The sequence below is a fragment of the Conger conger genome, chromosome 2, assembly GCF_963514075.1.
Source record: "Conger conger chromosome 2, fConCon1.1, whole genome shotgun sequence".
In the NCBI taxonomy this organism is placed as follows: Eukaryota; Metazoa; Chordata; class Actinopteri; order Anguilliformes; family Congridae; genus Conger; species Conger conger.
Genome location: NC_083761.1, coordinates 51,623,508 through 51,636,551, shown reverse-complemented (window position 1 = coordinate 51,636,551; position 13,044 = coordinate 51,623,508). Strand labels below are relative to the sequence as shown.

The 13,044-nt window shown below is 38.8% G+C and overlaps 1 protein-coding gene across 3 annotated transcripts in view; it reads left to right on the top strand.

The window, feature by feature from the left end:
• Positions 1–13,044, top strand: part of LOC133122772 (synaptotagmin-C-like) — a 38,763-nt gene continuing 25,719 nt past the window's right edge. For 2 of the 3 annotated variants that reach the window (XM_061232919.1, XM_061232921.1), the window contains exons 1-3: positions 1–105; positions 8,906–9,351; positions 9,670–10,093. In XM_061232919.1, the coding sequence (XP_061088903.1) occupies positions 9,943–10,093 (151 nt within the window). In that variant the 5' untranslated portion in view covers positions 1–105; positions 8,906–9,351; positions 9,670–9,942. The remainder of the gene's footprint in view (positions 106–8,905; positions 9,352–9,669; positions 10,094–13,044) is intronic. The other variant, XM_061232920.1, reaches the window with a different exon arrangement.

Genomic DNA, 13,044 nt, shown 5'->3' with positions numbered 1-13,044 from the left:
TCTGAGAAGAGGAACGGGAAAGGGGAAGAGGAGAGAACTAACGGATATCCATATTGTCCAATTATTTCTCTCAGTCTGTCCCTACATCCCCTTCGTTGATCTCAGGTGCAGTATTTCGGCTTGTTTTCTATACTGATGCTGAATCGGGACAGAAAATATATAGGCTACGCGTTATACCTGGAATTGGTTTACTTACATAGACGATAAAAAAAACCCCACAGGCAATTGGTTTAGAGTCAAATATTAGTTTGCAATATGCAGGTGAGGCTATAAATAGCGATTCTTAAATGAAATAGACCCATTTTACCTATAATATGTATGAGCATGGACATTATTCTAAATTGATTGCATTAATTTTATTTCTGTATTTAGCCTAGGCTATTTGTCTGCATTTTCTCCTTCGCATATCATTTGGAAGTAGGCTAATGTTAACTCGTATAGCACACGACAGGTGTAGCCTATTCATGATGGAAACGTTTTTGGATGTAGGCTATTGAACTAAACAGCATGTATTGTTGTCATTGAGCATGAATATTCCTATACAGTATACAGTATGTGCGGTAAGGTTTATGTGCCTACAGAGCATTTACGTGCGGAATAATTTTTGAGGGTCTGTAGCTATCACTCGACTCATTCAATTTACCGCGAGGGCCGATATAGGCACATACATTTAAGGTAAAAGACGGACGGATGGTCGGCTATATGTTACAAATGCAACATGAACAATGTCAGGGTCTTTCATCTCCAACTCACAGACCCCTCCCTTTATTCGCACTGTATAGGCATGTCGGCATTGTCAAGCATTGTGATTATGTAAATAAAATATGTCTACATATAAAAATATAAGTAGCCTCATGCACTGGTTAAGAAAGGAGTATACATTTGCAAATGAGATAGGATTGAACCAGAGGAGTCCTGCAAAATAAATGTGTATGGTGTAGTAGGCTACTATATTTTACATATTGTACATAGGCCCGTGCCATGCAATGCATTGGTTTGGTAGCAAACGGTACACATCTGTGTTTCTGTTTTATTTTTGATACTGCCATTTGGAAATGGCAGTATCATTAACTTAAACAATTCCAACAAATGGGAGTGTAGTGCTTTGTATCTTTAAATAACTGACTGTTATCAATCAGAAAGTGCATGAGATTAATAGCATCATAGTAGTGAGCTTATTTTAAAATGAATACATCCCCTTTGAGTGTAGTCTGTACACTATAGCTAAAAATAATCGAAATAATGAACAAATGTAATGCAAACTATATTTTAATGAATGGTAATAAACACAAATTATGATTGAACTAAGCAGTTAATAATGATCATTTGCAATGGAATATGCTTTGATCAATGTTTATGACAAATTGCAACAGTTGTCAACTGATTGTGGACATCATTAATATACGCAGGTGTGTGTTGAAAGTGTGCGTGTTCCTTTAGAAAAGGAATACATTGAGAGAACATCTTATTATATGTGCATGCTTGGGGGTTTCTAAAGGATGGTAAAGTGGAGTATAACATAAGATGTGATTTTCAACTTTGAAATGCCTGCCGCGACTTCAAAGAAAGGAGTCATTCCCCACCAAAATACTTGCGTTTTATGGTCTTGACAATAAAAACAGGTTTCTGTTTCACAATATTGCATTGCATTGGTTTACAATATCTCCAGTGAGGACATTCCAAAGATAAAAATTCACATGTTTCAGAAATACTATTATTAATAATAACAGTAATAATATTAATTATTATTATTATTATTATTATTATTATTATAATAATAATTATTATTATTATAATTATTATAATACTTGTAATTGGGAGGAAAAGGGGACTGAAAACATTAAAAACTATTTGTTTGTTGGATTTTAGAGGCAAAAATATTTATAAAAAGATTAGAAATATTCCACATTTCCTTTGTGAATATGTTTCAGTATGCTGAAGCAAATCGGAATGCTTATGTGTGGCTCTTCCATCTTACACTCTGCTTCTGGGACACTTCCTTCCAAACAGCTGTGCTGTTGTGCTGCTGGTGAAAAGTGTTGCATCCCCTAATGGGGCGTTCACATAAAACATGCTAATTCCCCCCTGTGCTTTATAACCCATTCTCTTCAATGGAAGAGGAAGAACAGTAGTTGAAAGGATGGACGTGAGACCTATTGGCGAGTGCAACACCCCTGCTCCCAAAGTTCAAATGATTTTAACTTCAGCCTCTGCGACCCATAGCCTATGAGCTCACAACCAATGGTATCACAGTGGGCAGGGGGCCATTAATCTCAGAGACATGCCATCCAAATGGAGGAGACACTAAATTTGGCAGTCCCGGAGCTCAGAAAACTACAATATAGACATCAGGTAATTAAAATTAGCTAGACATCCGTTAGCACTGTCACCTCATGTGCAAGGCCCTGGATTTGAATCCTGGGCAGGGCCTTTCTGTGTGGAATTTGCATGTTCTCCCTGTATCTGCATGGGTTTCCTCTGGTTACTCCTGTCCCCTCCTAGAGCCCAAAGACATGCAGGTTATATTAACTGGAGGCTCTAAATTGCCCATAGGTATGCATGTGTGAGTGAATGGTGTGCCCTGCAATGGCAAACCTGTCCAGGTATTCCTGCCTCTTGTACAATGCACGCTGCATGACCATGACCAGGAATAAGCAGGCTAATCATCATAATGGATGAATGATGAATTTACTGAAAACACATGGGATGGAGCTATTTGTTCTGCTTATACAATGGTTTCGTGTTTCATTTGACGTTTTGCCTCTATGGCAAGAATGCTTGGGAAAAAATACTTGTGAGATTCTGACATAGGGGGCAGCAGAATGTAATTTCAGCCTGTAACTAGGGAGGATAACCAAAAAATGTATTTCCGGAGATCAATATGAACATATTAAAATATCCGTTTAACCTTAAATTAACAATAATTGTTTTATGTGATAAAATGACTGTTTTTGTGTCTTTTAAGCGCTCATTTTACCAGCATTCTGTCAATGTTAAAAGCTGGACCCTGATGGCACTGAAAAACAGGCAGATTTCACTGAATATTCCATTGTTTACATTTATGGGGTACCAATGGCGTGTAACAGTAAATTGATGTCAGGTTGACTTTTGAGTTATATAGTTTGAATGACCAAGTGAAGTTTCAGTGAAATTATTGTCAATTTATACATGGTAGCTAACCTACCACGTGCCTGACTCACAGATTTCCAATATTGTTAAAACAAAAACTACACAACAGAGCTGCGTTTAATTCCTAGTTGAAACTTCTGACCTCGAAGCATTCCAGGTGCATGACACCAAATGCAAACAAACAAAAAAAAAAACATGAAAAACTGGTGGTGTTTATATGGCAAGGGTATAATCCACTTGAGCTGTCCGCGTTCTGCACTGACCCAACAACAGAAATATACCAGTACCAGTATAACAGTACTTGTTAAACGTGTCTAGCTCTTAGAGTACATAATATAGGTCAAGCTAATATGTAGCTAATCTGCAAGTCAGTAAATGTGATATATTTCTGAATGTTTTCAAGTTTTTTGGTATTTTTAATGTTTTCCCAAATAACTTTTGTGCAGAGAAGATCCAGAGATAATGTGCTTGAACCAGCTAACTAATTACATTGGTGACATGTTTTGACATCCATTTACATGCAGAACAGATTTTTCTGTATCATTCGTTCAGTTATTTCATTTGATTCTTTATGGTGTGTCTGGTTGGTTGAGCACCAATAGAAAATACAGTTTTATATTAACATTGTACGTTGATTTTTGTATTACCCCTGAATTCTGGAAAGGCCACAGGCCTGCCAGCCCTGTATGTTCCACAGTGCAGGGTTGCTACTGCTCGCAACGACTGATTGAAAATGATGGCAACCCAAACTTCTCATCTTTCCCTTCAAAACAATATAGCAATATTTTGGATGACTGTTTAAAGTATTGTTTCATCTCCTCTGCACAATCTTACAATTTCTCGGAGATGTTCGAATGGATTCTGTGATAGCTAGCAGTGGGTGCATTGCCTTTCACCTTTGGCATGATAGACACTTAAATACAATTTGCTTTTGCTGTGCATTCGCTTTCCCTGCTGTAGATAACTGGCCTAATGGGGCATGAAGCTGGAAGCCAAACCCCATTACCAATCCAGAAGTTGGTAGCTATATTTACTGATATCACATGGGATGGAACATTTTCTTATGCTTCTACCACACCTACTTACTACTACTCCAAATAAATATAAAAGTTAAAAACCTTTATCAAGCAAGAAAGCATTAAATATGTTAATTCACAAAAAAAGCAGTCCTCCTAGACAGCAAATTCAGGGTTTAAAAATTTGGGATAATATGGTCATGAAGCAATCTTATTTTAGAACAAGCAGAAGAGCTCCCCAAATCTACCAAGAGTCAGTTGGTATCAACCTGTGGTGATATTCCTTAATGGACCAGTGAGACAAGGCCCTGAAAGCAGAGAAGGGAGAAAAGGAAAGTTACAATACAAATATTTAGCAAATCTTCATCATAAGAATGTAATATAGTTGTTCTTATCTCTATTGAGGCTTTCATCTCATTATTTGAAGAAATATTTGAAAAAGGCTACAGCCTAGTTTAGATTCCACTTGGTACACTTATTCTCTACTAAGATATATACTACTGTACAACCTGTTTTCTTCCAAACCAATATATTGTGGTTTACTAGCATGGTGGGACCAGCCTCTAGCTGTTGATAAGACACCAAAAAATAATTGTGTGCAGGCTTGTGATTCCTGACAGTATATGACAAGGGCAGCCAGAGGCACACAGTTTCAGGCCTCTATGGAACATTTACCAACGGTTTTTGTTGTGAAAATACTCTAGCCTGTGTTAGAATATGTAGATTAACTGGCTCAGAGGATAGGAGGGTGCAATTGGGATGAGCAAGGAACAGTTACGTGTTGAGAGCAGGGCTTGGTTGCACCAGCAAAATTCATGTGTTGCACCACACAAAATATAATGCTGTTAGATATGGCTCAAAACATAGAGATCCCCACCGACCTTAATGTTACCACTTATTTGACATACACTCGGTGACCACTTTATGAGATAGACCTGTACAACAGCTTGTTAGTGCAAATATTGAATCAGCCAATCACGTGGCAGCAACTAAATGTATAAAAGCATGCAGGTCGAGCACGTGGTCGAGAGGTCCAGCTGTTTTTCAGACCAAATGTCAGAATGGGGAAGGATTCTGATCTAAGTGACTTTATCCGTGGAATGATTGTTGTTGCCAGACAGGGTGGTTTGAGTATCTCAAAATCCAATGATTTTCACATGCAACAGTCTCCAGAATGGTGCGAAGGAAGGATGTAATACAACCTGAACACCCTTCCTGAAGTTGACTAATGATATTCAGAAGGTTTTCACTCTTTTTTGATTAATTGGCATGTCATGGAAATCATGTTCATACACAAAAAGTGAACATAAAAGAGAAGTTATGTTCTGCATAACTTTTTTTGGGTCCATCAAAAATCGGCTAACAGTAGGCTACAATTAAATTTAAGTGGTATTTTTGTGCACAGTGAAACACACATTTTAATGCCCAAGAAATTGAAGAATTGAAAGCATGTATTAATTAGCAGTGCTCGAAGCAGTTTAAGCTAAGTGAGGTTGTCAGAAGCTGCCTTTGCCTCCGCCAACTGTTGCTCAGCTCTCACAGATACCCCATTTTCTGTGGTATGCGCCAAATCATCCTTAGCTGGCTTTCTGCTTTTCTTGCATAATAGCTTAAAGTTTCTCTGTACTTGTCTAAGCATATGAATTATAATGTTTCCATTTTGAATGTTTAAGAAGGGTAGCATTTTTTGAGGGTGGTTTACTATATACAGGTTATTATTGTGCCTCATGACGCTGCATCTTTTGGAAAACTGACATAGAAACAAAACGAAAATGTTCTTATGAGATCATGTTTACAGCATGTTTGATTACTAGTTATTAACCTGTAAAATGTTTTACAGGTAAACATAAGAGCCTGTTTATAAGATAAGGGTAGAGTAATGCAAATAACCATTCAAATACATTTTTTGAAAATACTTTATTTAATATCCCTATATATTTCTACATTTTATTTGATATTGTGAACCAGTGTCTCTGAGGTCCTACTGTAGCCTATTATAACACAACTGGGTAGCAACTGGTCAGTAGTGTTTTTCTGTCCAATTTTAGTTATCTATTCTTCATACTTTAGTTGTTTACTTTATCTTCAACCATTGGTTGGTTAGCTAGCCAACAGTGACCTTGTAGTTAACTTGCAACAGGCCAATGTTCTTCTTTTATGACTGGAGTGGAAAATTAAATAGTTGAGGTCAGTAAACATTTGACAGTGCTGCCTGATCCAACAGCACCTGCATTGTCTGGTGCTGCCAGATACAGCACGCTGTAATGTTGCTCAGACAATTATTGTTATAATTGCTATTCTAGACTATATAGTTTGAAATGTTGTATTTAATGCATAATCATTTAAAACAAATAGGTTTGAGTTGTTTGTTAAATGTAATTTGAAGAAATTATGTGTTATTATATTTCATGATTACTGATGTCAGTGTTCAACCACACACTTGGTACTTTGAAAGCAACAATTTCAATGCCAACCTAGATAGCAACAATCTGCACCATCATAAATATCAGTATTACATATATCTCCTCCTTTTATAAACGTGATATGGGCCACCAGCCCATCAGAATTAAGTATTATACAAACCATGGTCTCTCTCTCTCTCTCTCTCTCTCTCTCTCTCTCTCTCTCTCTCTCTCTCTCTGTTTGCGTGATTAATTAATTTTAAAAACATTATTCAGAGTTTTGTGAAGTATGTATAATTGCTGAGGCTGTGATTCATAGAAGACTACGTCTTTAAAGCTTTATGCATGCAAGCTTGTGCTGTAATATAACATTTTAAAGTATTGTACAAAAAGTAATAATCCAAATAAATAAATGTAACTACTTGTATGCATACATATGAATGAACAGAACATTAAATGATTTGTTATTGTAAGATATGCATATGAAATAAGCAACTGGGATAAATCTTATTTTGCCACCCATTTGAATAAAAACCCGTTTGTATTTGAGGCTCAATCAATAACATTAGTGCTCTGAATCTTATGGGCTGCTATGTACACAGACATAAAGCTTATTTTCGGCCTGTATAATTAATGTTCTATGTTTTGATTATTTCACAATTTCCTCTGGTCTGAAATTTTGGATAGAAGCTAAAGGGAAGGTATTAATGGCTGCACTGGTCAGTGCAGCCAGAATATCCTCAGAATGGTAGTAACTCTACCCAGTTTAGCTTCAGAATAGCTCTGCCGTTTCAGATAGAGGCTGCAATCAGTCATGAGAAATTACTTGACTATTGTTGGACTTGCGGATATTGATTTGAATGGTAGTCAGTAGAAAGCCTCTTGCAGGCCTTACTTTTCACTGTACCCCATGTCTCTTTCTGCATTTCAATATCTGTGTCAAGATGAGGCGTGTTGTTTTCTGCATTTTTGCATTGTCCTAGTTCATGACAGAAAGCCTGTTGCCCATGCAATGTCCATGTGTGACTGACTTAGTGTGTATACTTGGTTACATAGAGTTCAGCACATATTTAGTGAACAGTAAAAAAATGTATTGCTCACATTATTGAAATAAGTAATCAGTTTTACAAATCAGTTGATGTTGGTGTACTTCTCTCATTTTTTGGTCATGTGCTTCTCTTTCTCTCACTTCCTTTTTCCATCCTCATGTCTAGATCATTATTTTGACATTTCTCCATCATTTTATCATTTCTACCTTTCTCATTTTCTCTTGGTCCCCCTCATCTTTCTCTTTCCATCAGTCTTTTCCTTTTCCATGTCTCATGGCACCATTCCCTGCAAGAAACTTTGCTTTATAAGCAATGCACTTTCTTTGTGATGTACAGAACTCTTTGCCAGACAGCAATTTCTCAATGTGAAATATGCTGGAGTTTAAACTGAAAGAACGGACAGATTTACTGATTGAGTGAAGGGACAGGGGGATGAGGTGGGGGTGGGGATCGGGGGGGGGGGGGGGGGCAGATTTAATGCACTAATCTTGGACTCTTTATCCATCTGACTGTTTGCTTGAGATTAAGAAATCAATGGACTTATTACTCTTTGCTTCTGATATGTACAGATAGATTGCTATGTAGATGGAAATTCCCCTATGCTTAATCAACACATACAGTATAATGGTATGGATAACCAGACAGAAATAGAGAGAGAGAGGTTGTGTAACACAAAAACACATATGTGCTCACCATCATATGAGGCATGATATTTCACATGATAGAGGACTGACGAAGAACAGGATGTTTCAGTTGACCATACGACTATATTAAATGTGTGCTAGCATATACTCATGCACAGATTGGCACCATACCAATCAACATTGCTGTGTGTTGCATATTTATGGGGTGATTATTACCAGATAGACCATAAAATTGACAACGAAGTTACCACTATGTTTGATGATAAAATGATTTAGTTGCTGAACTGAATTAATATACGGAATATAGGATATGGATTTAAATGAAGCATAGTTTGTACCGTTTATTTTATATTGTAGTTTATTTTGAGTTCAATTATATTGAATAATATTTGATGAATTTGTTGCAGTAACATGGACACACCCAGAGAGAGAAAGTGAGAGGGAGAAAAAGAAAGAATGGGCATTGACCTGCTTTCTGAGACAGAATGAGGACGGTGCAAAGAGAAAGCTCTTTCATGTGCCCTCCCCTTATTTATATTACAGTATGCAGAAATACACACAGGTAGAGACTCTCTGACATTTTAATGCCATAAACTAGGTTAAGTTTATATGCATAGTAATTCAACGAGGGGGATTGTCATGTTTCTGTTTTTTTTTTCTTTCAGGCAAAGTGTTGGAGCTATTTTAAGACATTCCTCAAACCAAACTGAAAACCACAATCCCCATTACGGTTTGCGCGGAAAACCAGGAAAACCTCTACAATTGCAAGTACAATACCCACAGGAACTGCATGATCCAGAATTTAGCGCTGGACCCTTAACCACAGGCAGATGTTACCTTAAGAAATACATCTTATATTACCCTTTTCCCTGTGTTAAGGGGTTTTCAGGGATTTTTTTATTGCGAGTTAGCGGAATACGAGAGCCAACTGGATGTTTGGATTTCTCAGGAAAAGGGGGCTTGATCAAGGTGCACACACAAAAAAAATACTCCTGCTGGAAATTTGTCCAGAGATACTCCAGACACCTACAGGGGACCAATTAGGCCAAGAGCTTAAGAATGACCTAAACATGGGACTTCATCTTTGGCTTTCTCAACTTTTTTAATAAAGGTAAGCCATACTACTGTAACTATTTGGAGAGCTATTTTGATTTACTTTCATGAATTTAGTGACCATTTTTTGGTCTTGTTGATTATGATTTTTAACCATTTGTCCTTTTCTGTAAGAATGTGTTTTTCTGGTTTTGTAGTTATAACAATTAATCTGTGCTAGCATTAACCTATCTCTCTTTTCTCTCACTCCCTCCTACCCTGTCTCTTCCATCTGTCTGTTGTGTTTTCCATCATATATTTATGCGTGTCCCCATATCAAACTCTGCTTTCACTTCATTTGTACACCATATCCTCTCCCCTCCTCTCCTTTTTACAGTGTGCCAGAAAGCAGGCTGAAAACACCGCAGTCGGTGTGGCCCACTAACAAACACATTTATGGGTCTTGTGCTCAGGGCGGACCTCTGACTGACACAGCCACGGTGGACAGTGTCTCCACAGAGCCTCTGGCTTCTCGGAAGAGCCCCACTAGATTTTTCCACAACCAAACTGGGCAGAACCTCTCCTCACAGGGACCTTCCAGTTGGTCAGAGTAGTGTGCACAGTGCTGCAATTGGCCAACTGAGGCAGGGAATGTGATGCTGATTGGAGGATGTCAGGGGACTGGGATGAAGACCTGTGCAAGAAGGCCCTGATGCTGGTGGAGGAGTTGTGCTTCCGCTCATCGGAGGACTACAGCCAGAATGAGCATTGCCAGGAGTTTAACTACATGCTTAGAGGTGGCAAATGGCAGCCTGACACAGGTAAGGTAGTATGACTGCTAGTATCGCACAGAAAATGGGGACATTTACAAAAGGGGAGCTATAGTTAATGTTGGTACAGTGTAAGAAGAGCAGAGGTTGTAGCCAGCATTGGAGTTACCCCAAAGCAGAGACAATACAAGATTGTACAGTCACTGTCACAGTACTACAGTGATCTGTTCTATAGTCTGTTCTGTAGTGTGCTGCTGCTGTGTGTGTGTGTGTGTGTGTGTGTACACAAATTAAAACTGTCAGCCTACCCTAACCACATTAATTTTAATTTCAAATACAGCACAGAGCCAGTACAATAAGAACAAAAAAACAACAATATTTGTGTCACTATACACCGATGAGCCAAAACGTTATGACCACTCGCAAATGAAGTGAATAACGTTGATTATCTTGTAACAAAGGTTATCAAGGTCTGGAATATATTAGATGGTAAGCGATGTCTACATTCTCATAGACAACGTGTTGGAATGCAGGAGAAATGGGCAGGTGACTGAGTGACTTTGACAAGGGCCAAATCATTATGGCCAGAAGACTGGGTTGGTGCAAAGCTCATGGGATGCTCCCAGTCAGCAGTGGTGAGTACCTACTGACAGTGGAGGAGGGAAAAACCATGAACCGGTGACTGGGTGTTGGGTGCCCACCCAAGGCTTACCAATGCGCAAGGGCTACGGAGATAATCCTGCCTGGTCCGAATCGAGAGAAGACCTACTGTGGCACATGTTGCAGAAAATTTTAATGAAGTGCATCACACCCTGCTGCATATGGGGCTGCCGCAGCGGCAGACTGGTCAGAGGCCGCTGCCAAAAATGCCTGCATGGGCACACAAGCAACTGGACCTTGGAACAATGGAAGAAGGTCACCTACTTTGATGAGTCCTGTTTATTTTTACATCATGTGGATGGCCAGGTACGTGTTTGCTATTTACCTGGGGAAGAGATGGCACCAGGATGCACTGTGGGAAGAAGACAGGCCAGTGGAGGGAGTGTGATGCTCTGGGCAATGTTCTGCTGGGAAAGCTTGGGTCCGGGAATTCATGTCAATTTGTCATGTGCCACCTACCTAAATTGTTGCGGACCAGGTACCAGGCACTGGCCTCATTCAGCAGGGTAATGTGTCACACTGCACGCATTGGGCCTCATTTATCAATATTTTGGGAAATCCGTGTACAAATTCATGTGTGATCGGAACTGAACTAACAAAGTCCACCAGATTGATCAACATTTCGTATCCATGTGTGTATGTTGATAAATATAAAGTAATGGTACGTCAAAAACACGCTCACAAAATGTGTGCCCCTAAAATACCATATAAGGAGCTTGGAATTTCGCCTATTTGATGAGATAGCCGTAAAAAGACTAAAGAAAAAAGCTTCCCTGAAGTGGAGATTGGAGTTCTGCTGATGGAAGTACAAGCCAAAAACATATCACAATATATAAACATATTTTATTCCGTAGTCTGATTGTAAGAGCTGGGGAAGACTGAAGCCCGGCGAGATATAGCCCATCTGTTGTATACACTATGCACCTGGTACAAATAAAATGGTTTGACATAAAACAGGTAAAATGGTGGTACTTTCATTCCCACAGAGAATGGGCTATTAGTTTACTAGTTCTACAGGCTCCTGCCACTGAGGGAAGGAAAGTGCCTTGGGCTGTAGGAAGGCATTGGCCAAATTATAGGAGAGGCGTTGCTATCTGGTATCCCACTGGAGGGTGACAGCAATAGCCTATACGTTTTCCGTGTCCTTGCACATGGGTGTCACAAGCCTCAAACAAAGTGGTTATATGGCCGTGTGCCAAATCTTCTAATAAAGCAGTAAATGTAATGTGAAGAGATGTCAGCCATAGCAAGCCTAATGCTGCATTCACGTCATATCGGTATGTCCGAAATTACCACCTTCCGACTGGGAAAAACTGTTCACGTCAACCTCTGACATTACACACAAATGACATAAAGAAATGAAGTGCATCAGCCACATTCCACACCACTTCATGATGTTTGCAGGTGTAAACTTGAACTTGAACTCGCTGTTAGCTGTTTTAAATGGACTCGGAAAAGATTGTCTGATTGATTGAGTGTTTAATTAGGCTTCATAAACAATGTTTTTGCCACATAGGACTGGAATAAAACAGAACGGTGTAAAATGTGGTGCGACATGCAGTAAAATGGTAGAATACACGCTGCGGAGTAAAATGGAATGCTATTGTTTAAACTCTATCTTGAGTTCCACGTGCTGTGGAACAGGTACCACAAAACCATTTTCATACGGCCTATGGTCGGAACCAACTTGTGAGCCTCACCAAAGAAATCGACTCCCTCTCTCCGAAATTGCTAGGACACACGCTAAATCTTTTAATAAAACAATACATGTAAATGTAATGTAAAGAGAGGCCAGCCATCAAAACAAAGGTCTAAGCTATGACTTGTACTCTCTATTTATAGCAAACGTTGTTTATGTGTTTTATGAAATTTATATTCAACTTCACTTAAACATTAATTAATCAGGATTACTGGAATGAAACATAACCCATTTTAATGTTGAATCCTGTTGCAGTTTTATATTATATAAATAATTATAATATTCAATTGTCTAATTAAAATTATTTAGCTTATAAAGCTTTGCAAGCGTGCGCTTTCATTTCTGTGTACAATACAGCTGAGTGCATTTGGATCCTGCCAAAAAACTTACATCCCAAAACTTTGATAAATCCCACATTACAGTATTTGTGTAAATGCATTTCCAAATGATTGATGGTCAATTTCGTTCAGCTCACATTTGATAAATGAGGCCCATTGTTCAGGAATGGTTTGAGGAATAGGATGAACAGTTCAAGGTTTCGCTCCGGCCTCCAAATTCCCCAGACCTCAATCCGATCGAGCGTCTGTGGGATGTGCTGGAACAACAAGTCTGAACCATGGGAGCTCCGCTGCTCGCAGCTTAC